Here is a 24,585-nt window from a genome sequence, read left to right on the forward strand (position 1 = left end):
TCGGCCTTTATTTTCAAGCGGACTTCCCAGTTGAGCTGGCGGTATCGTTCGTAGTTGATCAGCTTTGTCTGTTTTCGTCTGGCTACAAGATCAAGGCATTCGTCAGATATCCATGGCTGTGTTCGGCGGCGGATGGGTGAGCACAGGGGTTTGGCACATTCCATGATCGTACTTGAGATCCTTTTTTTGTCTTCGTCCACCTTTTCTGATGTGCCCAGTGTTGCAAACCAGTTGGATAAGGCGATTTGGAATTCCTGTCTGTGCGGAGGGTCAGCCAGTTGTCTCCAATCCAGCTTGGCTTGTTGGGTCGAGGTCCGCTTGGCACACTGGAGTTTGAGTTGGATCTTGGCTTGGATCAGGTGGTGGTCAGAACCACATCCCTCAGCATTAAGCAGAACCTATTGATGATCAGAATGTAGTCCAATATGGCAGTCTTTGCCAGATGGATTTCGCCAGGTAAGTTGATGCTTGCGCGGATGCTGGAAGCAGCTATTACCAACGAGCAAGTTGTTGGTGGCGGCAAAGGACAAAAGCAGCAATCTGTTGTCACTGATCTCTCCATAGCCAAATTTTCCCATCGTTGTTTCCCAACCAGTTCTGTCCGTGCCGATATGAGCGTTGAAGTCGCCTGCCAGGATAATCAAGTTTGTCTGTGGTATGAAATCCAAGGTGTGTTGGAGTGCGTTATAGAAGTCGTTTGCTGGATCAGGATTGGTTTCGGTTGACGCATAGACAGCAACAATATGAGTCTTGATGGTACCTTGCACCATGAGGACTGCAAGATGGTCCGATATAGGCTGGAATGTGGCGATACTGCCGGCAGCTCGCGTGTCAACCATAAACCCGACGCCTGCTTCCCGTTTGTCACTGCCGGAATAATACAGCGTCATCCTTCAATCGATGCCTGGCAGTTGAACAGTCATCGTTCCAGATCCAGTGAGCCGTAGTTCAGATAATACCATTATCGATAGTTTGAAGGGTTCCAGAGCATCGATTCGGTCCTCTGGAAACTCAACCTTCTCTAATCTGTCCATGGCTCCCGCAACATCTTGTTCCTTCATACACAGTACTTATATACTTATACATTGAGTATATAATCATATGTGTATATACTTACAGAAATGATTTTTGAACAACATTGGGAGCTGTTCCCACACTATGCGTCGATTGCAAGTGACGTCACAGGCAGCGGAGAGCAGGTGTCGATTGCAAGTAACGCCATCCTAGCAACGTCCGCTTGTATCCTAGCAACTCTCCTAACAAAACCCAGTGGGGCCAATGAACTGCGTTAGGAACTTTGACATGCCAACACATACTATGTTATTCAATCCGAAATGTTTAGGTATAATGTAAATAAAATAAATATCGTTTATAAAACGTAAAATATTATCTAAAATAATATCTCATCCAACAAACGTTTAAAAAAAAATTATATATATATATATATATATATATGTTTCACAATCTCGTTATATATATATATATATATATATATATATATATATATATATATATATATATATATATAAACGAGATTGTTTTTTTTTTACCAGGCATGTTCACAATGTATTAATAGAGACAGAGAAGTTAAGTATTTGGTGAAGGGGAAAACAGAAAGAGGCTTACTTTATTTACATTGCTTTTTTTAAAAACGGTCCATAGTCAAGACTGTTCCAGCGGAGTGAGCAGTCAGTGTGGAGGTTGACTTTGAATACACTGAAGATCTTGCAAGAAACGATATGAAAGTATCCAGACAAATGCTTAAATCTTACATTTTAGTACACGGTCAGGTCAAACAAACGAGAATGCTGGAACACAACAAATCTTCAGCAATCCAATTTCAAGGAACATTTAGTTCAAATGGGAGAGATCCCCAAAACATGGCTCACTGATCATGCCTGCAGTTTACATGGATCAATATTACATACACTGTGGAGTCAATAGTATCAAGTCCACAAATAACCAGATCAATTCACTTCTGACATCACTCCCTCCGGAGGCTCTTTAATTCAGAAGTAGCCAAGCATAGTCTCTCCCTGGGTTTAACCTATAAGAGTGCAGATCCTAGTGTATTTCAAGATCATCCAGCCGTCCGAAGCTCACATCCAGCAAATTTACAATAAATATACATATCAAAAAAGTGTGTATTTCAGTTAAAAAAAATTAAACAGTCATAAACTATCAACACAAAGAAACACTTTACATTCCAGTAAAATGTACAATGCAGCAAGGGGTTGAATGGCAACATTGACAGATGAACCTTACAGAGAGCGGCATGGCCAACAGGTGCTCCAATGAACTCACTCTCCCTGAACCTCTGTATGCAGTAGTCCAACAATCCAAATGCGTGCCGGAATCGTCGGACGAGAACTAGCGTTATTCTTACGATGAGATTTGGCATGAGGCACTGCATTCACATAAATTTGCTGAGGTCTTTAAAATGGTTTGCAATGGTGCATAAATATAATCTGTGTGAATTCTGGCTTTGTACACATTTAAACAATCTATACGTCACTAGCAGTAATGAAATTCCTGTGCTAACCCGTGTTTTTTTTCTGACATGCTTTGGATTTGGACGATGGGAATCAGTAAAATGCTTGGGAGAGGGGCTGTCTAAGGGGCTGATGGGAAATGAGATTAGAGCATTGCCTACTCCTATGCAGTGTCAGGGAGAAACAGCAGATTTGCATTTCATTGATTTGCATCAATTTGTAGTTTCAGCTTTTGAGAACTAAAAAAAAAAAAAATTCAAAACTGATTTTCAAAATAATAAATGTGAATATGACAATGCAGCCTGGTACATTCAATACAGTGGATAAAAAAAAAAAAAGAAACTACAAAACTAGAGCTGTATTACAAGGGCCAAAAAGGGCACTGATCAGAAAGAGAAGTGTGCAATGCAATGTTTTTCCTGGGACAGAATGGGCACGCCCCAGCCGTTGTTGTCTTTGTGCGTAAGCAGCAAAACAAGTCAATGGCACAGACGCAGGTCCAACTGTGGGGCCTGAAGGCCCGTTACACCAGAAGGCAGGGATGGAGGGGAGCAGTCCGGTTCAGGGGAATTCAGGGGTTGTGGAACTACTGCATACATGCTGGTTTCTGCCAAGTTAACCAAACTGGAAGAAGAAATTTCCTGGTCCAGATGCTGAAAGACAAAAAAAAAAAAAAAAAAGAATTAAGTGAATAAAAAGAAAAGAATCATAAGTGAAGTAAACATTATGAATTCAGATGCTGAGAGTATTTTTTACTGTTGTCTTAATTGAAGACATGTACAAATAAAAATTCAGGGTCAGTAGGATTTAAAAATTATTACTTTTATTTTGAAATGATGCATTAAATTAATCAAGTGACAGCAACATTTATAATAGGGACGCACATTTGTATCTGGCCGATACTGCGCTGGTGTACTCGTAATCCACGCAGCATGTTTACGTCCAGACAAAGAAAAACTGACAACTGGGAAAACGGACAGCATATTTGTAGTTATCAGAGAAGGATATTTATGAATAAATGCATTTAATAGAATAAAACTAATTAAATATTCACGTCTATACAGCTGCTGTGAACGAGCTCATAAGTCCAACGTGGAGTGGATTGAGAGCGCAGCATCCCTTTTCACAGGAAACTGTGCCACTGCACTGGACTAGGGGTTAACAACTTCAGATTTTTGACGTCCTCAGGGATTAGTCGACAACTTTAATGAACAAATAAGCCTGAACTCGAACGCAGGTTTCCTTGTGCACAACAATGGCATATGACACAGCACTCAGTTCAGTTCTTTTGTCGTTATATTTCCTCACAGATTTCTACTCGTAATCTAAATATGATTTTGCATTAGAGAGAGAGAGCGATTGCGTGTGAATTGCACCTGGCAGTGTCTCTCTACAATTAGTGAAGCTGGGGGTTTAAGTTACTAAGAAATATATGCTAGAACTCTTCAGTTTCCAAGATATTTTATTGACAAATCACAGAACAGTGTTAAATACATTTATGAATGTTTGTGTGTGCACAATATGCACCTAATGTGCGAGCTACTGTCTGTATGTGTGTGCGCGTTACAATGCAGCAGCGCATTAGTTTAGAATGAGATTAACTTACGCGTACAAAAAGCTGTTTAAAACGTTGCATTCACCTGATCAGTTTTGAGCATACAGATGTTATATCAAACATATCTTGTGGAGCGCTCTCAGAGCATTTATTTGTCATTTTAACTGTTGGAAACGGAGCATAAGTGGACTTCATATATTTCTTGTCCTATTGCGCCCTCTATAGGCCATAGTCAGCGACTAGTCGACATCAAGCTTAAAGTGTCATGGCAGAGCATTAAAGTCGACTAGTCTGTGCAACCCCCACACTGGACAGGGCTTGAAAATATGGACGATAATAAGAAATGTTTCTTGAGCACCAAATCAACATGATTTCTAAAGGATCATGTAACACTGACAACTGGAGTAATGATGCTGGAGTGATGCTAGCTTTTCCATCACAGGGATAAGTTACACTTTAAAATATATTAAAATAGAAAACAATAATATCAGGAAATATTTTTACAGTGTAAAAAACATTTTTTGTTGTATTTTTGAATAAATAAATGCTTTCTTGGTGAGCATAAGAGATGTCTTTCAAACACATTTTAAAATCGTACTGACCCCAAACTTTTGTATTTCAATGGTTTATTGTTCAGTCTGAGCATCTGAATGGATGATTATGAAGAAGTAAAAAAAAGCACCGCCTTACATGAATTACCTTCGAAACTAAACCCCCCAGGGCCGCCAAAGAACGCTTTGAAGATGTTGTTGGCATCAAAGTCTGAAAGAGAGAGAAAAAAAAAAAAAGACGACACGTAAAATCATTAGTCATCACATGCCAACATAGATGCAATTAGTGAAACAATTAGTGAAAAAAATTTTTGATTAAAAGGGAAAAAAACGAGCTAGAATGTGTGCTGTAGACAGACCCATGTTCATGTCATCATCCTCCAGGTCGTGGCCGCTGTCATAGCGGGACTTCTTCTTGGGGTCAGAGAGCACAGTGAAGGCCTCGCCCACCTCCTTAAACTTTTTCTCTTCCTCTTTCTGCACCTCAGCACTCGCTCCACTGTGTCGATCTTTGAAAAATACAACAGAGACCGCGTCAGAGAATCAGACAGAAAAGCAAACAACTTTTACATGCTGCCTATAGAACAGATTTATGGGTAATGTCAAGGGAATTTGCAGATAGAGAATGTATATGGAGAAAACGCTTTGATTCTTTGAATGAAATATGTACCCGGGTGGTGCATCAGCGCTCGTTTGCGGTAGGCCTTCTTGATTTCATCTTCAGTGGCGTTTTTATCCACCCCCAGAACCTTGTAATAATCTTTTCTTTTGCTTTTCTTCAGCTCTAATTGAGCGTTCTTCAACAAGTTCTTGTGTTCTGAAACACACCACAGATGAAATGAGATTTGACATTAAGGGACATGAAAAACATGTCCAATCAAGATGGACACACACCTTTAGTCTTCTCTGTTTGATAAACCTTCTCATAATCTCTGACAGCCTCTTCATACTGCTCTGTGTCCATGTAACTATAATACAAAATGCAGATTAACATAACCGATAAATAACCGTTTAAAGTGCATAGAAAGAACTACAAACGTACCACTGGGCTCTTCTCAAATAAGCCTTAATATAGGTCTCATCCAGCTTAATAGCCTTTGTGCAGTCCTCAATGGCCTGCTCCAGTTTGTTTAACTGAAGACACCGAGAAGAGAGAGAAACATGCGGTAGCACCAAACAATGACAAAAATGAGACTGACACACTTGACCCAGTTTCAGAACAGGAAAAAGGTTGTGTTTGGCCTTGTGGCGCACTCCAACACTGATAATACATGCAAACAAAATGTAAAGAAGTACAACTCCAAAACAAGGAGGAGTAAATCAAATGCTGACCTTGGATCCAACAGTGGCTCGGTTGCAGTATAGCTTGGCGTTGGTTTTGATGTTGTTCGGGTCGATGGTCAGGGCCTCAGAGTATAGGTCATATGCTTCCTCATAGCTGCCATCTTTAAACGCTTTGTTGCCTTCCTCTTTCTTTGCCTTTAGGGCTTTAGCATTCTAGATCAAAGAAACACAGACACGGCACATTTAACTTAAATACTTGGATGCAATCAGTTTCATACTCTTAAGTAATGCTGCACTTACTCTGCAGGCCAGACGGGCCTTCTCGTGGTCTGGTGCCATGCGCAGCGCTTGAACGAAAAACTGCACAGCTTTATCAATGCAGTCTTCATAGTACAGACATAATCCTCGCACGTAGAGGGCGTCACCGTTCGTGGAATCCATCCGCAATATGTCACTGAAGGTACAAAACAGCAAGTTTTATATTTATATATATATATAAAGTTACTAACTGATATGTATTTTTCAATGGACGGTGAAAACAATGTGGGGGGCAACAGCTGCTAAAAATAGCTATAATATATAAAAACTGTGCAGTCTGAAGATCCAGACTTCAGCTTAGCTGATCAAGCAGTTTGACCAGCGTTTTAGCAAAGTAATAAAACATTATAGACCAACATTTTCCTCACGTACACTGCTAATTTACTGCTCAAGAAACTCAATTCTGAAAGAGTTCAAAAGAAAAGCACTTAAAATTGAAATCTTGTAACATTAAAGAATAAGTTCACCCAAAAATGAACCCATAATTTACTCACTCTTAAGCCATCCTAGGCATGTGACTTTTCTTTCAGCCAAACACAATTGGAGCTATATTAAAAAATATAAAATCACTAGCTTCCGTACGGCAAGTTCCGGCGGAGGAGTGAACTCTCATCCGAAACATAACGTATTGATGAATGAGGAAGCACAGAGTAAAGAGCTAAACAAAACATTGGTCACAAATTAGAAGTCTAAAACGAGACTTTTTAAAGAGAAATGTCGGAGGATTTCAGTATAAGAGGAGGAGCTTGAGTTTGTTGCCCAGCCCCATTTGTTTGAACCGAGAGAGGTGTCAATTTTCACCTAAAGATTATGCTACTCCTTCATCCTACATCACGAGTCGGGTCAAAGGTCACTTTTCCGTCGGAACTCGACTCCTAGACGGTCGTTACCGGAAGCTAGTGATTAGTTTATAAAGTCATAAATATGGATTTTTCTTACAAAAATGCATCGCTTCGCTTCAGAAGGCCTTTATTAACCCCATGGATTACATTTATGATGGATGTATGGGCTTTTTTGTGCTTCAAAACCCAAGATACCATTCACATTATAAAGCTTGGAAGAGCCAGGATATTTTTTAATACAACTCTGTGTTTGGCTGAAAGAAGAAAGTCATATACACCTAGGATGGCTTGAGGTTGAGTTTTTAGGTGAACTAACCCTTTAATAATGTCTTCACTGTCAGTTTATCAATTTAATACTCATTTCTCATTCATACAATTTATCTCTCATACATGGACATTTTGCTTCGTATACCTGCTCTAGAATTTACAGACAGATTTTTCTTTTTAATGCCATGTCAGAACCAAAGGCTGTTTTACAGAAATAACTAAATGTTTTAAACAGTGACAAAATCTCTCACAGCACTGTTAGAAAAACTAATAAATATTTCAGAAAAGAACTTTACTTGTGAGCTCTTTTAAAAACATAAAAAATAAAATAAATCATCCTTTCTCTTTTAATGGGCTTTTAAGAGAAATTTTATGCATGTAATTTGCTATCATTGAACAATGTTTATGTAAACATTAAAGCTAATGTTCTTTAGATATCAGTATTGGCATTTGAACAACCCTATATCTGTTGTCCACTACTAAACAAATTCCATAATACTGCAGTGCTATTACCTGGCAACAGATTGTGCCTCTGGGTAGCGGCCCAGGAGAGCCAGACACTCTGCTTTCAGCACCTTGAACCGATGACATGCAGATGCAGACTCTAACGCCCGATCCATACAGAACACCACCTACAGAGAGACAGACAGTCACGTATTTTAGGGATGCACCGATATGAAACTTTTGGCCGATACCAATAATTCTTTATATCTGAAACCCTCTTTCATATATATATAGATAAATCAAATGGATTAGCCTCCGCACGGACAATAATTAAATTATTTTAATTAAACCATATTGTTAAAGAAAATGATACAAGAAAAATGTAAGTAAATCCAATGAAAACAAATATAGTGAATATCTATGGCTATGCAAGCCATGCTGTACATTTAGGCCTGTTGCGGTGTAGGAATTTCCCTTGCAGTAATTTTGAGTGAATCAATAGTGCGATATGCTGTATTATCGTCATTAATTTATATTTATTTGTTGCTATATAAATAAGTGTTACGATGTGGTCAGCATTAGAGCCCGACCGATATGGACTTTTGGGGGCCAATGCCGATATTAGGGTGTGACGCCATTCATGGTAAAGATACCCCTTAAACGTTAAAAGGATGATACAACAAATATTTCCTTTCCTTGGACACGGCAACCTTTTCACGAATATATATGACTTGACCTCAAAAACAGACGCAGGTAATCGCACACGCTCAGTCGATCTCTCTCATTCACTGTCTGTTTAGGCTTAAGTGCAAATCCACGACTCAAATCCCTCTGTACAAATCACCATGATAAACAGCCTTGTTATCATTATTAACTTATTTAACATTCAATACACATGCACAAAGTTCAAAACAAGAAGGCTATAGCCTTATGAAAAAAGAAAACGCGAATATCGCGGTTGCTTGCATTGGCCTGTCAGTAGCACGGTACTACAATATTGCGGCTATCGCGACAGCGTACATTATAAGCAAAAAAGGGTTAAAATACAAAAATTGCATTCTAAACATGAAAACAACTGATTGCTTACTATTTTAAAGCAGAAATTAAAGCGACTAAATTAAAAATTATATATTTTTTTTTATCTGTATGGTATATGAAGAACACGCATTCACTCGTCTGAACTTAGTAATTATATTACATTAATGGGCTATTCCAACAATAGTGACTACTATTAGTGCTCTCATAAACACGATTACTTGTAGAATTTTAAACCTACACTTAATTTCTAACGAAAAGATATTTTAGCAAAAGGTGTACTTTAGTCAGAATTACTGCACTCCTATTCTACTGAGTTCCATCTGTTTGACGGGACTTTCTAACATTTACAGATAAGGACCATGAAACATTTTCTCAGCTATTTTCCATGTTTTGTCCTTAGAAATGGGTTATTCGCTACTGTAAAGCGACGTCACTGGCTGATGGTTCCTGAGCACAGCGTGTTATTAATCAAATAGTTGTTGCAGCCCTATTCACAACATTCTTTTACAGTAGTGTTGTCATCATAATTGCATGTAGCCTATATGACAGACTGACGTTGCACTTAACTGCATTTTCCTTTTCGAAATGATTTCAATCATATTTCAAGTAGGGCTGGGCGGTATATCGAGTTTGTACGATATATTTTTTTGAAACGATATGGAATGAGGCAATACCGTTTATATCGATACAGTAGTTTGATACGAGCACATCTGAAAAACAGCGGAAGACGCAGTGTGCGCTGCCGCAGTGAAAGTAGCCTACATAGTACAATTTGTCCTAAACATGACACAAGCTTATATTAAGGGCTTCAAAATAACTGGTGATATAGTTAACAAGTTTAAAGCAGCTTGCCCTGTCAGATGCTTACTGACAGATACTGTTGCTGACTGACAGATAAATACTTGCGCTGTTTAATGCGTTTGAGATGTGTTGCTTTCCTCAGTGCTTAACTTACATTTCACAGGTATATTCTCCATCTGTAAATGTTAGAAAGTCAAACAAATATGTCCATTTCACTGTCAGGAGAGGACGAGCTTCTGCAACTGAATCTCCGCTAATAATATTCAAGCTTCCGTGAATGAGCGACGCCGCGCGCATGCGCGCCAAACAGACGGAGCACAATAGAATAGTAGCGCAATAATTCTGACTAAAATATACATATTGCTAAAATATTTGTTGTTGGAAACAATAAATATGCCATATGGGGAATTTTAAACCTACAAGTATATTTTTATGAAAGTGACCATTATAATGGGGTAATCAAACGCAGGCTAATAGTTAAGTTCTTTTGTTTTTATTTTCATTTTTAGTTTAGCCTTTAGTCAATTTAAAAACAAAAGCATTATTTTTGTTAGAATGTAATGTGATTTTAACCACCTTTTTGCACATAATATATTGCATAGCCTACATTACATTCACTATTTTTGTTTCCATATCCTCCAATATCAACATTGTTTGTAGGATATCATTGGGCAGGATGAAAATGGCATGTTTTTTAAATAAATACAGATTTTCTTTATCCAAATGGAAAAATATAGAAAGTACCGAGATATATATCGTATATCGCCATTTAACCCAAAAATACCGACATATGATTTTTTGACCATATCGCCCAGCCCTAATTTCAAGCAATTCAAAACCTTCATGATGCATCTGTTCTCGGTCTCAGCTGAAGGAAATAATCCATAATTCATCGGGCAAATGTTCTTATTGGGTCAATAAAAAAAAAATATATATATATCCCAATACAATTATGGTGGCCGATATATCGTGCATCCCTAATGTATTTATCTGTAGATCAGACCGTCAGCAGCTAGAAGAGCAATCTCACCATCCTGAAGTCTCGTTTTTCAAAGCTGATCTCCGCCATGCGCTCATACTCCAGGATGGACTCTGCGTTCTTCAGCTGCAAGAGAAACAGGAGGTCAGAGGCCTTTTGAGTGATACTTGCCAAATCATGGATGTCTGCGAGTGGTATTTATGGTCACTCTACCTCCTGCTGGGCCTGGCTGTTGTCTAGTTCCAGCTCTAGAACCCTCTGTAAGCAGCGGCTGGCGGCCATAGCATTGCCAAGAAGCAGGTGGCACTTGCCCTCACGCATGTGGCCCTGTGGAACAGAACCATAATGATGAGTGATATAAAACATAAAAGTAGTCAGCATGCTTTTGAGTGCTTTTAATTGTGCATTTATGCATTTGCCATTTTATCAGTTCATGCATTCCAAACTTTTTTTTTGTCAGACAAACCCCTTTGACCAATAATATTAACTAGCGATGCACCGATTTCAATTTTTACTGAACCAAAATTAAACTTAAAAAAAAAAAAACTAAAAGTTTAATAAATTAATCAAATTTGTTTAATGAATCAATTTTATTCAGCCAACACCTAAGTTGTACAAACAATGCACATAAAGCAGATTTTATATTTATTTACTTACTTTTAATACTACAATCTGTTGTTGAAATATAATCATTTAAAAGCTGTAATAAAATTGGCTGTAATAAAAACTGTTGAAAAAAAAAAAAAGTCTCTTCTGCTCACCAAGGCTGAATTTATTTGAATGACTTCTGAAGGATCATGTGACTCTGAAAACTGAAATATTATTGCAATTTAAATTTTCAACTGCCATTATTTCACTGTATTTTTTTTTATATTTTTGATCAAATAAATTACGCCTTGGTGAAAATATGACACTTTTCAAAAATATTACGGACCCCAAACATTTGAACTGTAGTGTTTATTTAAATTAAATTAATTAAATGTCACTGTTTCAGTGAATGATTTCCGCCTTCCAAAACCATTTCAGACAATACTGAAAAATTGCTGTTTAAGTGCACGACTAATATTTACTTGCCTAATATTTTGATTGCTGATCAGATTTTAAAATAACATTTAAACAATTTAACAACACATTTACAGCTCTCTGATGTCAGTTAACGTCACATGACATGCAGCTAAACAAATATTTTGGAAAGCGTTTTATTTTTGCTTGAATTTATTTTAATGTTTTACATTTTTATGATTTCATTAATTATTAGCGTCACGTACCCACTGCAGTTCCCTCACAAACCCCAGTTTAGGGAAACCCTGAGCTAGACCATGGCTCCAACTGGAACTTTTTGAGATCGTAAATGCTCAGAACGTCAAAGGGGCTCCAACCCTTGACGTCTCACCTTCATGAAGGAGTCATCTAGTCGCACGGCCTGCTGGGAGTCCTCCAGTGCCTCTCTGTAGCGACTCAGCATCATCAACGTGGCTGCACGGTTGCCGTAGTAACTGGCATTTTTCGGGCACAGGTCTGTTAAAAGGACACAAACCGAAGATGTTGACAGACACTTCAGTAAGAAAAAGTAGTGGTATAGGTTTTGGTAATCTTTTTCTTTCTAAAACCAGAAGTTGCATGACAAAATCCTTCCTGGTAATTAAGTTATAGCCTTCAAGGAGAACGTGTGGTAAATCATGTGCCTATGAGTGAACATTGAGTCTAATCTGAGGGCAGCATATGAATCAGAAGTGTGTAGGAACAAACCAGCACCATAAAGGCAATGCACAAAATGCCTACAGAAAGCTAGGAAGACAGATAGCGAGGGCAGGATGAGAACAGCATAAACTAGATAGACAGCCTAGCACACTTTTAAGGGTTCTTACCGATGGCCTTGGTGTAGAAGTTGAACGCTTCAGGGTAGTCCTTCTTGACATAGTAAGCATTTCCCTGCTCTTTGAAGCCTTCAGCTTCCCTACAGATTCAACACAAACACAAATATAAACGCAGTTATCATGTATAGGTGTTAAACAGCTTCACCAGTAGTCATTTCAAACACAGTATCTTTATTTCTGTTACAAATACTCATATTATAACAGAGGTACTGTGATAATTATAATTCAAATATAAACACTGATGTCTATTGGTAGATATCAAAAAAGAGCAAATCACCGTTTGAAAGTAACTTGGCGCTTCAAACGATTATATCAAATATATCGTTACACCAGTAGGTGGCGACAAATGATTTAATGTACATGTCAGTGAATCATTCATACAAGAAATTCATTCAAAAAGACTTATTTATCCAATAATGAAACAAGTCAAGGTTTTATGAGTCACTGAATCATTAATTCAAACCAGGTTTAAAAAAAAATAATAGGCTAATTCAGATTATTTAGGCCTAGACACTTTAAATAGACTGCAGAAATTAACAATTTGCCAGAACCTCTAGTAAAGTAAATTACGTTATTTTGTTTAGTTGTCTCTTCAGAATCTGTTTGAAAAAAAAAATAATAATAATTGTGATTCTCAATTTATCCAGAATCTTGCAGCTCTAGAAGCCGTTAGAAAATAGAAAAATGGTAAAAGAGTAAACCTCTTTGTGCTGCAGGACATGCATATGACAGGTCCTCACAAAAAAAACAGAGGATATAGATCAGAAAACACTGCTGGCACATGCACATCACGTCACAAATCTAAGACCTCGGAAGAATGGGCAGCACTGTCAGGACGCAAGCATGAGAATACCTGTCTACACAGGAGTAACAAATACTATAACATTAACAGGGTGTGTGTCAGTCACTGTGTCCATTTAGTGAATACATTACGTTCTGAACTAAAGCTGTCTGGTAGAAGCGTACAAAGTCAGATTAGCCTGCTAAACAGATCCTTCACTACCAACCAATGGTGTCTGTTTTAAATCAATCAAAAAGACACCACACAGATGTATAGTCAGGAGGGACAGAGTGGTTTCTGGGAAACAATGCAGGGCAGCAGAATACGTTAAAAAAGAAAACTGGAGAACAAGTGTCACATTACCAGCTTTTACTACCTATACTAAAGTATAACATGAGTGGGGCACAAGGACACATTTCTTAAAGGAAAAGTTACTGTTATTTTCACAATGAAACTTAAATCTATTGAAGAATCTTTGTGTTTTTTGGCTATACAACAATGACCATGTTAGTAAGTTAAAAACAAACTAAAACAACACTCATGAATCTGAATCAGTTCTTTTCAATGACCTGGTTGATCCAGCTGATCCGTTTCACAGAAGGATCGAGTAATTAAACATTACAAGGTAATGTATAACAAATTATTCAAATGAAACAAGCATGGATGGATCATTCACAATAAGATCTATAACATCCATGCTGAAAATTGATTGGGTGAATTTTCATTTGGTTTTTGAGACTTTCGGAGCCTTTCTTGAATGCTAGCATTATTCATTTAGTTGTATACAAGTATACATGGACAATGAAGCCATTCAAATCAAGAGCTTTCGTGTCAATCTGGAGTGATTTCTCTAGATTATCTTAACCCCAATGGCATCATGTTTGACTTATTTACAAACCACTGACTAGGACCCGTTGTCACAATGGCTAAGGAAGTCAACATGCCATCTTCCTCAAAACTGGTTTACATATGACGGCTGAATATCATTCCGTCCTGTGGACATATTTGTAAAACATGGGTGATTTGGGGAGAGCTATGCTACTTATTGAGAGTGCAATGTGTCGTGTACTTGCTCTCTTCTCGCTCCCTTCTGCTAATCGGGTTCCAGCTGATGTTCATGAGCTGAGTGAATGTTGCAGAGATCTCAAGCCCTATAAGGCTGCGTTTACACTTATGGCTAGTGATGTTACGTTCGTGAACGAATCGTTCTTTTTGAACGAATCTTTTAGGTGAACGAATCGTTCTCGTTCACGTAATCCATTGACTCATATTTCTCGTTCACTGAAATTCCTCCCTCCACCGCCGCGCGGCGCTATTGCAGCGCATGCGCAGCTCAGTGAAGCGGATAGCTCTGTGTTTTCAACCTGTCAAGAATGACTAAACCTCAAGCCAATAGCGTTCGAGTATGAGATGGGGCGGAGCATGTAATTTGTTGGATGTAGTGAACGAATACGCCCTTCACTGACTGTGACCGAGTTGCTTTTGTTTTGAGTCTGAACGAGAGAGAGATCTTCTCGTGAACGAACTGGTAGGCTACATGTCGTTCGTGAACGAAAAGAACCAGTTGTTTGAACGATAATGGTGGCGAACCGATAGAGCTGGGTTTGTGTAGTCAGCATATTTGCATCAAAGAAGGAAATTAACACTTTACCAATCATGAAAACAGTTTAATAACGCAAGCATGGTTAAATATAACAAAGACAAATTAACATTGTTATTTTGTACTTGACGGTTCACTTGATTTAAATTTACACTTCTCTTTACCTGCTTTTCTTTTCTTTTGTTTGTGTGTTTTAGACTTAGTTTTGTGGTATTTTGCACTTGGAAAAATTTACTTTACTCCTTGTGTTCATTTTGTATGATCAAAAATGAATTAATTACGTTTTATTCATGTCATATGCACTTCTCTAAAAACTAAAACAAACCAAAAAAAATGACAGTATTGGTTAGGTCTCATTTGCGTAACGTCAGCAAATAACATTTCAGTTAGGGCTGTGAAGGGGCATGTAATTGGTTGGATCTAATGAACGAATACGCCCGTCACTGACCGAGATCGCTCTGTTTCAAGTCTGAACGAGAGAGAGATCTCGTTCGTGAACGAATTGATCAAACTGGTACTTTCGTTCGTGAATGAGAGTACTGGGTAGATCGGTCATTTAGCATGTGATTCAATCTCATTCAAAGCGCAGTTATAGGAGTGCGTATAATTGTTTATCATATTTAACATACATAACATAACTCAACGTTTAATATAATCCCAGATTTATGAATGTGTATGTCTGACCAAACAATTAAAATGTTAATTATGCAAGAAAACCTTGGTTTGGTCATCTGAACCTCTTATTTAGACTTATTTTATTAATTTAGTAAATAAGGCACAAATTTTAACAAAGCCAAATCAGTTTTTTTTAACAAGTAAATACGTTCGTAAAAACATATCATAAAATACACTCTTTTTTGCCACCTGCTGCAGTATTTATGAAGAAATTGTCACTGAACGAATCAGTGAACGAGTCTGAACGAATCATTTTGGTGAACGAACTGAAAATGAACGAGTCTCTGGAAAGAATCAAAATTTCCACCACTACTTATGGCATTAACATGCGTCCTGTATCCGGATGTTGTCCACATACACATTGAAAAGACAAGTGTAAACGCGCTTCTGATCAGAATGTTATCCGATCAGCGTGTCCAGGTTCGGAGGTAGTCGAGGACGCATTGTGATCGGATCTCAGTGTAATGTAAACACAGTCCAGCTATCGTGTCTGCATTCACAGGTGGACGTCACACAACGTTTGATGTTTGCCTTCGCAGTTCACACCCGAAAGTTGCAGAATCATTTATTTTCTGTAAAGTACGTTCTCTGACCCATACGTTTCTTTGTACCGTTTCCATTACGGCATCTATCCACATTATTAGCCCTTGCAGCCTCTACATCCTCATTTTGTGAGATTTGTAAAATGTCCCCCGACTGAAAACTGTTTTTAAAAGAAAACCCACCACTTCAGGTCGACTTTGCACCGGAGCCATCCTTCTTTTTTCGTGGGAATGTGAGATCTGATCTGTTATCCAGATACAGAAGCCACTTGATGTGGACAGGTGTAAACGCACAGTGTCCTGATTGGCTTATGATCCGATCTGCTTGATTGGATCACGGTGATCGCATGTTAATGGCAAGTGTAAACGCAGCCTAATGGAGAAACAATGCTAGAGTGCTGACGGCTTCACTCTTTTCCCTTGAACCAGAATTGTGACCTTAGTGAATTGTCTTTGGTGTAAATGTGTACAACTGAAGGCGGTCTTTGTCTCACAATTACGTGAATGAGTTGCGTAACCGCTAGCTGTGAGAGAGCTTGCAAACGCTGACTGTGTTAATTTCTTAGGCCCCGTTTACACGTACATGGCTATTTTGAAAAACGGAGACATTTCCCTTCGTTTGTGCCCACGCAAACGGAGAATTCGCCTCTGAAATCGATTCTTTCTAAAAACTCCGGCCAGAGTGGAGATTTTGGAAAACTTTGTTTGCACGTAAACTGAGAAAAACAGAGTTTTAGGCAGCGACGTCACAGAATGTGACTATTTTCGGGATTCTGATTGGCTAATGTGAGCTTGAGCTTCTCGTTACACTGCCACCTACAAGTTTGGCATGCTCTTGACAGCATATACACGGGTCCGTGTGCACGGTGTCATTTTTGAAAACGAAGAGGGTGAAATGTCCGTTTAAGAAAATAGCCATCCACGTGTAAACGTAGCCTTATGTTTCTAGAAACACTTTTTGAATTTTGAAGCCATAGGGAGAGTGTGCCATTTTCTTTGAACTTTGCTTATAATTATGTTAGACAGGGAGCGAGGTAAGACTTTATTTGTTTTCTTTTGTATAGGTCATTTAATGCTACCCTTGTCAGTTAGAATGTTTTGCTTAGGTTGACCTGACTCTCTCCTGAAGATTTGCTTCCTTTCTTTTGTTTCTTTTTGTTGCCGTTATCTTTGAATTATCAAATAAATTATTTGAAATAGAATTATTTGCTTAATCTAGTGTTTTGTTGCTTTTCTGGATCAGGGAAATTAAGTGGCTGTCAGTCTTTTTCATTATATTTATCATTATTTCTTTCAATTTACAATAATTGTTACATCCTCTCCTTCCCCTAGACAAACAGTGAGGTTTATAACAATATTCTGGAATATTCCTCAAGGGAGGTCAACAGTCAAGTCTACTTAAAATGGAAACTTAAATTGTCATTTACTCTCCCTCATGTTGTTCCAAACCTGTATGAGTTTATTTCTTCTGTTGAACACAAAGGAAGACATTTTGAAGAAGGTTGGTAACCAGAGAGTTGATGGCCTTTGACTTCCATGGTATTTTTTTCCTACAATGGAAGTCAATGGCTACTGTCAAATGTTTGATCACCAACATTCTTCAAAATATCTTCTTTTGTGTTCAACAGAAGAAAGAAACTCATACAGGTTTGGTACAACTTGAGGGCGAGTACATGATGTTTATTTTCATTTTTGTGTGAACTATCCCTTTAATTGCACACCAATGTTCAACCTCACACTCTTCTCTGACAGACAGCAGCTGTAGAGATGTGTGCGGTCATGCAAATATAGTGTTTTATTCAGACCTACAGCATGATGACGTCACGTTCACACACCCTCCAGTTAATCTGTAAGCCAAAACCAGGCTGGTGCTTTCTGAGAGAATGGTGTAAAGATGTGAATCATTTGTAGAGCAGGTACGTGAGCGGACAACAATTTAGATCATTGCACAATTAATAAGTCTTGAAACGTAGTAGTAGGCGTTTCCTATACATGCCTGTTCACCTTTTCAGTGGCCTTGGTTCCGGAAGTATTTTTTTTCCACAGGGATTTTAAAAAGGTATTTGTTAAAGAGTTAAGCCATGAACCAAACCACCAGGTGAATCGCATTACAAACTTTGAGGGAAAGAGCTGCAATCCCATATACTCCAATTAAACACGATGAAGGATACAAAATAGGCATATAAATGCTTAAAAAACAGTTCATCTATGGATAAAGTGAATAGGATTTTTACTTCCAGAACCCAACTGATACAGTTTTTACATTCATGAAGCCCAAATGGCAAATATTTAGAGTATTGGTAACTGTAAATAATTCTACATAAAATAGCATAATAAATTATATCAATTTTCATGTCAAGTATATAAAGTTCATCAAGAACATCAACAGGTTTGTACTAAAACATTACAGTTGTGTGTGACTCGGTAATAATCCAACTACTGTTCGCATGAGGAAAGTTATGACCAAACACGAGGTTGACTTTCTGGCGCGCGTACAGCTCTGGGTAAACCGATCGCTGACAGTCAACGTAACTTGCACGTTCACGTCATGCGTGCGTCCGTCCATACACACTTCAGACACACCGAAAGTTCTAGAAGTGAACGACTCGTTCAATAAACGAGTGCTCATACACAATGATTCGGTGTTCAAATTAGTGTCTAGACTCAAGGACTGTGACTAGACTAGAATGTCACCTAAATTGGGAATGATTAATATAATCTAAACGCCAAATATATTTAAAGGGACAGTACACCCCAAATTAACAAAAAAATCAGACGTCAGGCAGAATGTTAAGGAGTGTCTTTCATTTTTTTAAAGAAAACAGAACCGATGACTGAGGATGTCATTCTCCAGAACGTGTCCTAAATCAGTACTCCGAGTGCGTTAAGTCAGAATGCTTACATTTAAGGATGAACTGTACCTTTAAGAGATACATTTTAAAGATCTGCTAGTTTCTAACTTGGACAAAATGTTCACAAAAGCGTCAGCAGTAACTTAGTGGCCCCCAAAGTTACGATATGAGGTAGCCTACAGAACGTCATTTCCTCTATATGCATGTGCATTTTTTGTATTGTAGTCACCTAACTTACTCGGGATATCATTCAACAACTATAAATGTTTCTAATATAAGATCGGTGAACAATAGTATGACTCGGCTGTCATGCGTGCGGGTTTAATAGCGTCCGCATTGTGTTCTTAAGAGCATGATGATGTCACGTTGCCTTCAACCTAATTCTAACCCTAAAACTGTGTCACGGCGAACAGCACAGCTGTCGTAATAACACGATGCATGGCACCCTTGATCGTCGCTTTAAAAGGTCAAAGCTCATGCAAGACGTATAAGAATAACAGCAGGTTAATCGCAAGGCACCCCAACACTAAAAGCAGCTGCCTGGCACACTAGGCCATGGACACCCCTTGATTTTCAAGTTATGCGGCAATCACGATCTCAGGGTCCTTATACATCTGTATTCCCGATCGGAGCTTCCCTAAAATCCAGCTGCCGCACGGACGGATCGGCCGGACTCTTATTAAAGTGCTCGATCTTGTCGGGTACCTCTCTAACTCCTCGTCGCTGGTCAAGTCCATCTCTGGATCCGCGGACGAGTCGAAGTCAACAGTCGCCATTTTGCTGTAGAGAGGCGGAGAATGAGATGAGGCATGTGTGCATTTCATACTGCCTTCAGCTCCGCCTTCCGCAGCCGTGCGCAATATGCCCATAGTAGGTCAACGGATACGAGATCCTGCCAAAAGATAGAGTGGAGAAACATCTTTCAAACATCAACATAAAAGTGCACTACGGTTTAACTCGAAGCATCTTGTCTAGTTAGGTAAACGGCGCCACTTAGTATTTATTTCAAAAACGGGTACTCGTACAAACTATAGAGGCTGCATACATATCTCTCTCTCGAAATGTGTAATAACTAAAACTTGATGTATTTTTTTAAACATACCTAGGCTACTGGGGAGTGTTATAGAGGATTAAATCCTCCACTGGCACTGTACTGTTCGCTCAGTGGTCGGAGGTGACAGTGCGTTATTACACCAGTAGATGGCGACAAATTACCGCATTTTCGATTTACAAGTTCAGCCAGCAGGAGGTACATCAGGATAAACAGAAATAATAAATAAATAAACTCAAAAGATAGAAATAAACACAAGAAAGGTTAAATAAAAAAAATTCTGGAGGGTGGGCAGGGGAGCAGTTAGTCTCCTGATGTCTTATTTGGTAGCTGAACCTTTATGGAAGTGCACAGACAAGGACAGCTGAATATAAATGGGTAAGCAGCTCCTGTGGCAGATTTACATTTATGTATTGGCTTACACTAAATTTACTTAGTGGTCAGCCAAATCATTGAATTATTCATTCAATCAATTCACTAAAAAAAAACAAATACAGGCTCATTCGCGACAGAAACAAGCCACACTGATATCCTTTATAAAAATGTCATTAAATCAGAGAGCGTATTCGTTGTGTAGATCCAATCAATGCTTCTTCACATCCTGCACTCGACATATTGGCTATGACTTTGTAAGCTGTCATAATTTATTATATAGGCTAGATATTGAATTTGATCTATTGTTAACTAAGAAAAATGTGACAGGTTGCTGAAAACAATAAAAGGAATGTTTTTATGATATTGATTCAATCTAGCCTATATTCCATGGTTTCCATATTATTCATTTATTTAAGATTTTGATTAATCTATTTATAGTGTTTTAATATATATATATATATTTTAACTCATGTAATTTATAATTATTTATTTAATTTTACTATAGGCCTATCCATTTGTTTATTTTGCTTATGTGTTTATGTGTGCCTTGTCTGTGTTTTCCCTTGTTTGTTTTGTATCGATGCTCTTTAATATTCTCCTGAAAGTGTTTTTTAATTTCTTTGTTTTTGACCTATACCTATTGAATTTTGCATATGCAGCAATATACCTGTGAGATTCATGTCTCAAGTATTACTTTTGTTCTGTTGAAACCAATTTTTTTATTCTATATTGTTGAAACCATAAACATGTAAAGTGTTACATGTATTTTGCTTAATGCATGACCAAGCTTGACACAGAGGAAGAAATGTGATGTAGCAGGGCATAATTTTAACCTTATTTTGTTCACCTTATTTCCTTTTTAGTTATTAGATAATTTATTATCGGTTATTGAAAATATGAAATGTGTGGCCATGCATCGCTGTCCTCCCGACAGAAGAGGGCGCGCTGCAGCTCAACGGAACTGCTGTCAAATCTCGCCGAAGACTGCACATAAACAGGAAGAGAGTACGGTGAGTTCAGCCTTTCTTTAAACGTTTACCTTGGTTATTTTCATTGATGCATTTGATTATCTATAGAAGATATAATTTAGTATTGAATGTACGCTAATCTGATGCACTCTGACGATGTAAAGGCGCAGCAGTGTGTAGCCTGTATATGCAGGTCCCCGGGATTTTGCCAAGAGTAAAAGACGTGTTCCTGGATAAACATATTTTGTTGAGCAACAGGCCTGTCTGAATTTTTTTTCCCTAACCTAACCCAACCCATAAGTTATATCTAAAATCAGAGGAAAATGATAGCTGAATAACACAGATGTAAATTGTAAAAGCACATAACCCTGGCCTTGTAAGCCTAAACTTGATATAGACTGTAAACATGTCCCTCAAATCTGATTGGTTGTTTGGAATGGATCCAGGATCAACAAAGATGTCGATCCAGGAACGTGTTGTACTTGGTAAAAGCACATTCACCTTCACCATGCAAACCACGGTAGCATTATCTTGTTTTAACAGGGTTCTTCTACCGTTGACTCTACTTTATTTCTATAGTTGAATGAAGACAGAGCAGTTGTAAGTGATCATGGGCAAGAGCTGCAAGGTGGTGGTGTGTGGCCAGGGATCAGTGGGGAAAACTGCAGTTCTGGAGCAGTTGCTGTACGCCAACCATGTTGCAGGTGAGTGTTATGATGACAGCTACCCACCTGACTGCAATTTCTCAAAATCATGACAGAGTCACATAGTAGTACCCGCTTGACAGGTTCAGAGACCATGGAGACCCTGGAGGACATCTACATCGGGTCTGTGGAAACGGACCGCGGCTCCCGAGAGCAGGTGCGCTTCTACGACACGCGCGGGCTACGCGACGGCCAGGAGTTCCCGCGGCACTACTTCACTTTCGCGGATGGATTCGTGCTCGTCTACAGCATCGACAGCAAAGAGTCGTTCAAGCGCGTAGAGGCCCTGAAGAAAGAGATCGACCGCTGCCGTGATAAAAAAGAGGTTTGTGTGCTTGCCTTGTTGTTGAGACAGAGCGTCACGTGTCTCATTACTCTGAGAACTAACGTACGCCCGCTGGAGGAGATGGCAGAAATCGCCAACACAGGATAGTTTATCTTACAGAAATATAATATATAAAACTGACATTTGGATATTTGACTCACCAGTGACCAAATGTTTAACTTACTGCACACGTACTGTATTTTTAGTGCATACTGAGTGTCAGGATCCCACAATTTACCCATTCGTTCCAGCCTGTATCCACTTTTATGTCCTCAAACGCTCGTTTTTTGGGGTCGACAGCTTATGAAAACTTATTTCTGGGGTTCTTAGCTTGTTTGCTGTACACCTTGTCACATAGCAGCTTTTAGGCATTATTCTGTCTTTTGTTAGAAGCAAGAAATGACAATGAGGCAGCCTCTCGCAACGCAAAGTCAATGGAGACCGTTGGATTGTGTTTTGATTTCCCCCTCGGTGGGCGTGGTCTTCAGATTATGACGCGTTGCGCTCTGTCTCTATTCAGTTGATCAAAATGACAGCGAGGTCATTTATAGTGTTACAAAAGATTTTTATTTCAAATAAATGCTGATCTTCTGAATTTTGTAGTCAAAGAATCCTGGAAAAAATGTACCGCAGTTTCCACAAAAAAATATGAACTGTTTTCAACATTAATAATAATAAATGTTTCTTGAGCATCAAATTATCATATTAGACTGATGTCTGAAGGATCATGTGACACTGAAGACTGGAGTAATGATGCTGAAAATACAGGAATGAATTACGCTTTACAATTTATTTAAATAGAAAACTGTATTTTACTGTATTTTTTTTATCAAATAAATGCAGCCTTGGTGAGCAGAAGAGACTTTCTTACCGACCCCAAACTGTATATTGAGCAAAATTCTCTTCTCTAGAGTTGAATTTATTTTTATTTTTTAGATGACACGAAATAGATGCTGACAGAGTCAAAACATGCTATTAGAGAAGCGCTAATTAAACGTCACTGTTTGGTCCTTCAAAACCATTTCATCCATAACCAAAATTTCGTGTAATAAAACTTCACAATATTACTGTTTTTACTGTTTTTTGATCAATAAATGTAGCAGTTATCTTTCAATTTGTACTTCATGGCTGTAAAAAGCTTCCAAATTAAAGGGCTCAAATAATGAGAATTATTTGATTTAAGCTAAAAAGCTTTTACTAACATAACAAGTGAACATTATGAAAAAAAAGCCGTTGTCTTTCCGTCTCCTAGGTGACTATTGTTGTTGTGGGTAACAAGTTGGACCTGCAGGATCAGAGGAGAGTGGACAGCGAGGCGGCTCAACAGTGGGCACGGCAGGAGAAGGTCAGGCTGTGGGAGGTCTCTGTGACCGACAGACGAACGCTCATTGAGCCCTTTGTCCATCTGGCCAGCAAAATGACTCAACCTCAGAGCAAATCCACCTTCCCACTCAGCCGCAACAAGAACAAGGGCAGTGGATCCCTGGACAGCTAGAGATCAAGAAGATGGCAGTAGAGCTGGCAGAATAACGTAAAGATGTGTTAGAAGGGAGATGTGAGGCAAATCTCTGAAGAACTACATTACAGACACTCAATTTGAAATCTTTGGAACATTTTTACTTGGGAGTGCCATTATAAGCTGCATGTGTTCAGCACACTGTATGAAGTTACTGTTTTAATGAAGTTTTATATTGATAAAAAAATATGGTTCATATGTTGCTGTGCGATATTTATGTCATGCTTATCTTGAAACGATTGACTGACAAAAAAAAAAAAATACTTTTACACTGAAAAATATATACCTCTACATTGCAAAAAGTTGTTACATCCTATGTGAAAGCAGCTAGGATAATTGGTCTAGTTCGATAAGATTTTAATGATATTTGAGCTATGATAACTGCTATTTTTGTGACATCAACTTGACACAAGAATGTCTTAATTTAGGTAATGCAGACAGGATGGATATTTGACTTATTTTGTGAGACAACACATTCCTATTTCTTAAAATGTTTTACTGATTTATTCCATAAGAATGTCTCTCTAAGTAAGTCTCCTCTAGTGAAATTGTATCCATATGTTTGTTTGATTGTGTATGATGAGTGAGAGAGTTAAAGTATCACCACTGTGCCATTCTATTATTTTTTTCCCTAATGACAAAAACAGTTTGCTTTCCGTTGAAACTATTCTGGGTGTTTTTACATGAAAAAAAAAAACTTAGCTGAGATTGCTTTCAAATACATTTTGACATGTTTGTTTAAAAGCAT

The 24,585-nt window shown here is 38.3% G+C and overlaps 2 protein-coding genes across 6 annotated transcripts; one reads left to right on the plus strand and one right to left on the minus strand.

The window, feature by feature from the left end:
• Window positions 1-1,548: 1,548 nt before the first annotated feature.
• Window positions 1,549-20,094, minus strand: dnajc7 (DnaJ (Hsp40) homolog, subfamily C, member 7; the record flags this gene model as incomplete). 3 transcript variants are annotated; one of them, XM_081364592.1, is made up of 15 exons in its annotated part: window positions 1,549-3,145; window positions 4,738-4,809; window positions 4,958-5,107; window positions 5,269-5,415; window positions 5,493-5,566; window positions 5,641-5,732; window positions 5,931-6,095; window positions 6,183-6,336; window positions 7,823-7,941; window positions 10,623-10,697; window positions 10,785-10,898; window positions 11,965-12,089; window positions 12,440-12,528; window positions 19,604-19,790; window positions 20,001-20,094. In XM_081364592.1, the coding sequence occupies 14 exons, from the start codon at window positions 19,765-19,767 to the stop codon at window positions 3,108-3,110; spliced, it is 1,578 nt and encodes a 525-aa protein (XP_081220718.1). In that variant the 3' UTR covers window positions 1,549-3,107. The 3 variants fall into 3 exon arrangements, with proteins under 3 accessions (XP_081220718.1, XP_081220719.1, XP_081220717.1); XM_081364593.1 differs by lacking the exon at window positions 20,001-20,094 and having other exon boundaries at window positions 19,604-19,728; XM_081364591.1 differs by lacking the exon at window positions 20,001-20,094 and having other exon boundaries at window positions 1,597-3,145; window positions 4,747-4,809; window positions 19,604-19,767.
• On the plus strand, window positions 18,255-24,149 carry nkiras2 (NFKB inhibitor interacting Ras-like 2). Of its 3 annotated transcripts, none has more exons than XM_081364849.1 (5): window positions 18,255-18,435; window positions 21,188-21,334; window positions 21,872-21,996; window positions 22,080-22,321; window positions 23,574-24,149. In XM_081364849.1, exons 3-5 carry the CDS (start codon window positions 21,903-21,905, stop codon window positions 23,814-23,816), a joined length of 579 nt encoding a protein of 192 aa, XP_081220975.1. In that variant the 5' UTR covers window positions 18,255-18,435; window positions 21,188-21,334; window positions 21,872-21,902; the 3' UTR covers window positions 23,817-24,149. The 3 variants fall into 3 exon arrangements, with proteins under 3 accessions (XP_081220975.1, XP_081220976.1, XP_081220977.1); XM_081364850.1 differs by having other exon boundaries at window positions 18,257-18,435; window positions 21,259-21,334; XM_081364851.1 differs by lacking the exon at window positions 18,255-18,435 and adding an exon at window positions 21,739-21,777 and having other exon boundaries at window positions 21,311-21,334.
• Window positions 24,150-24,585: the final 436 nt, after the last annotated feature.

This window comes from Scardinius erythrophthalmus, assembly GCF_964197995.2.
Source record: "Scardinius erythrophthalmus genome assembly, chromosome: 1".
Lineage (NCBI taxonomy): Eukaryota > Metazoa > Chordata > Actinopteri > Cypriniformes > Leuciscidae > Scardinius > Scardinius erythrophthalmus.

Coding starts and splice junctions, on each gene's coding strand:
- nkiras2 (XM_081364849.1), top strand. CDS start 21,903: ATGGGCAAGAGCTGCAAGGTGGTGGTGTGTGGCCAGGGATCAGTGGGG. Junction 21,997..22,079: donor GTACGCCAACCATGTTGCAG/GTGAGTGTTATG, acceptor CCCGCTTGACAG/GTTCAGAGACCATGGAGACC. Junction 22,322..23,573: donor GCTGCCGTGATAAAAAAGAG/GTTTGTGTGCTT, acceptor TCCGTCTCCTAG/GTGACTATTGTTGTTGTGGG.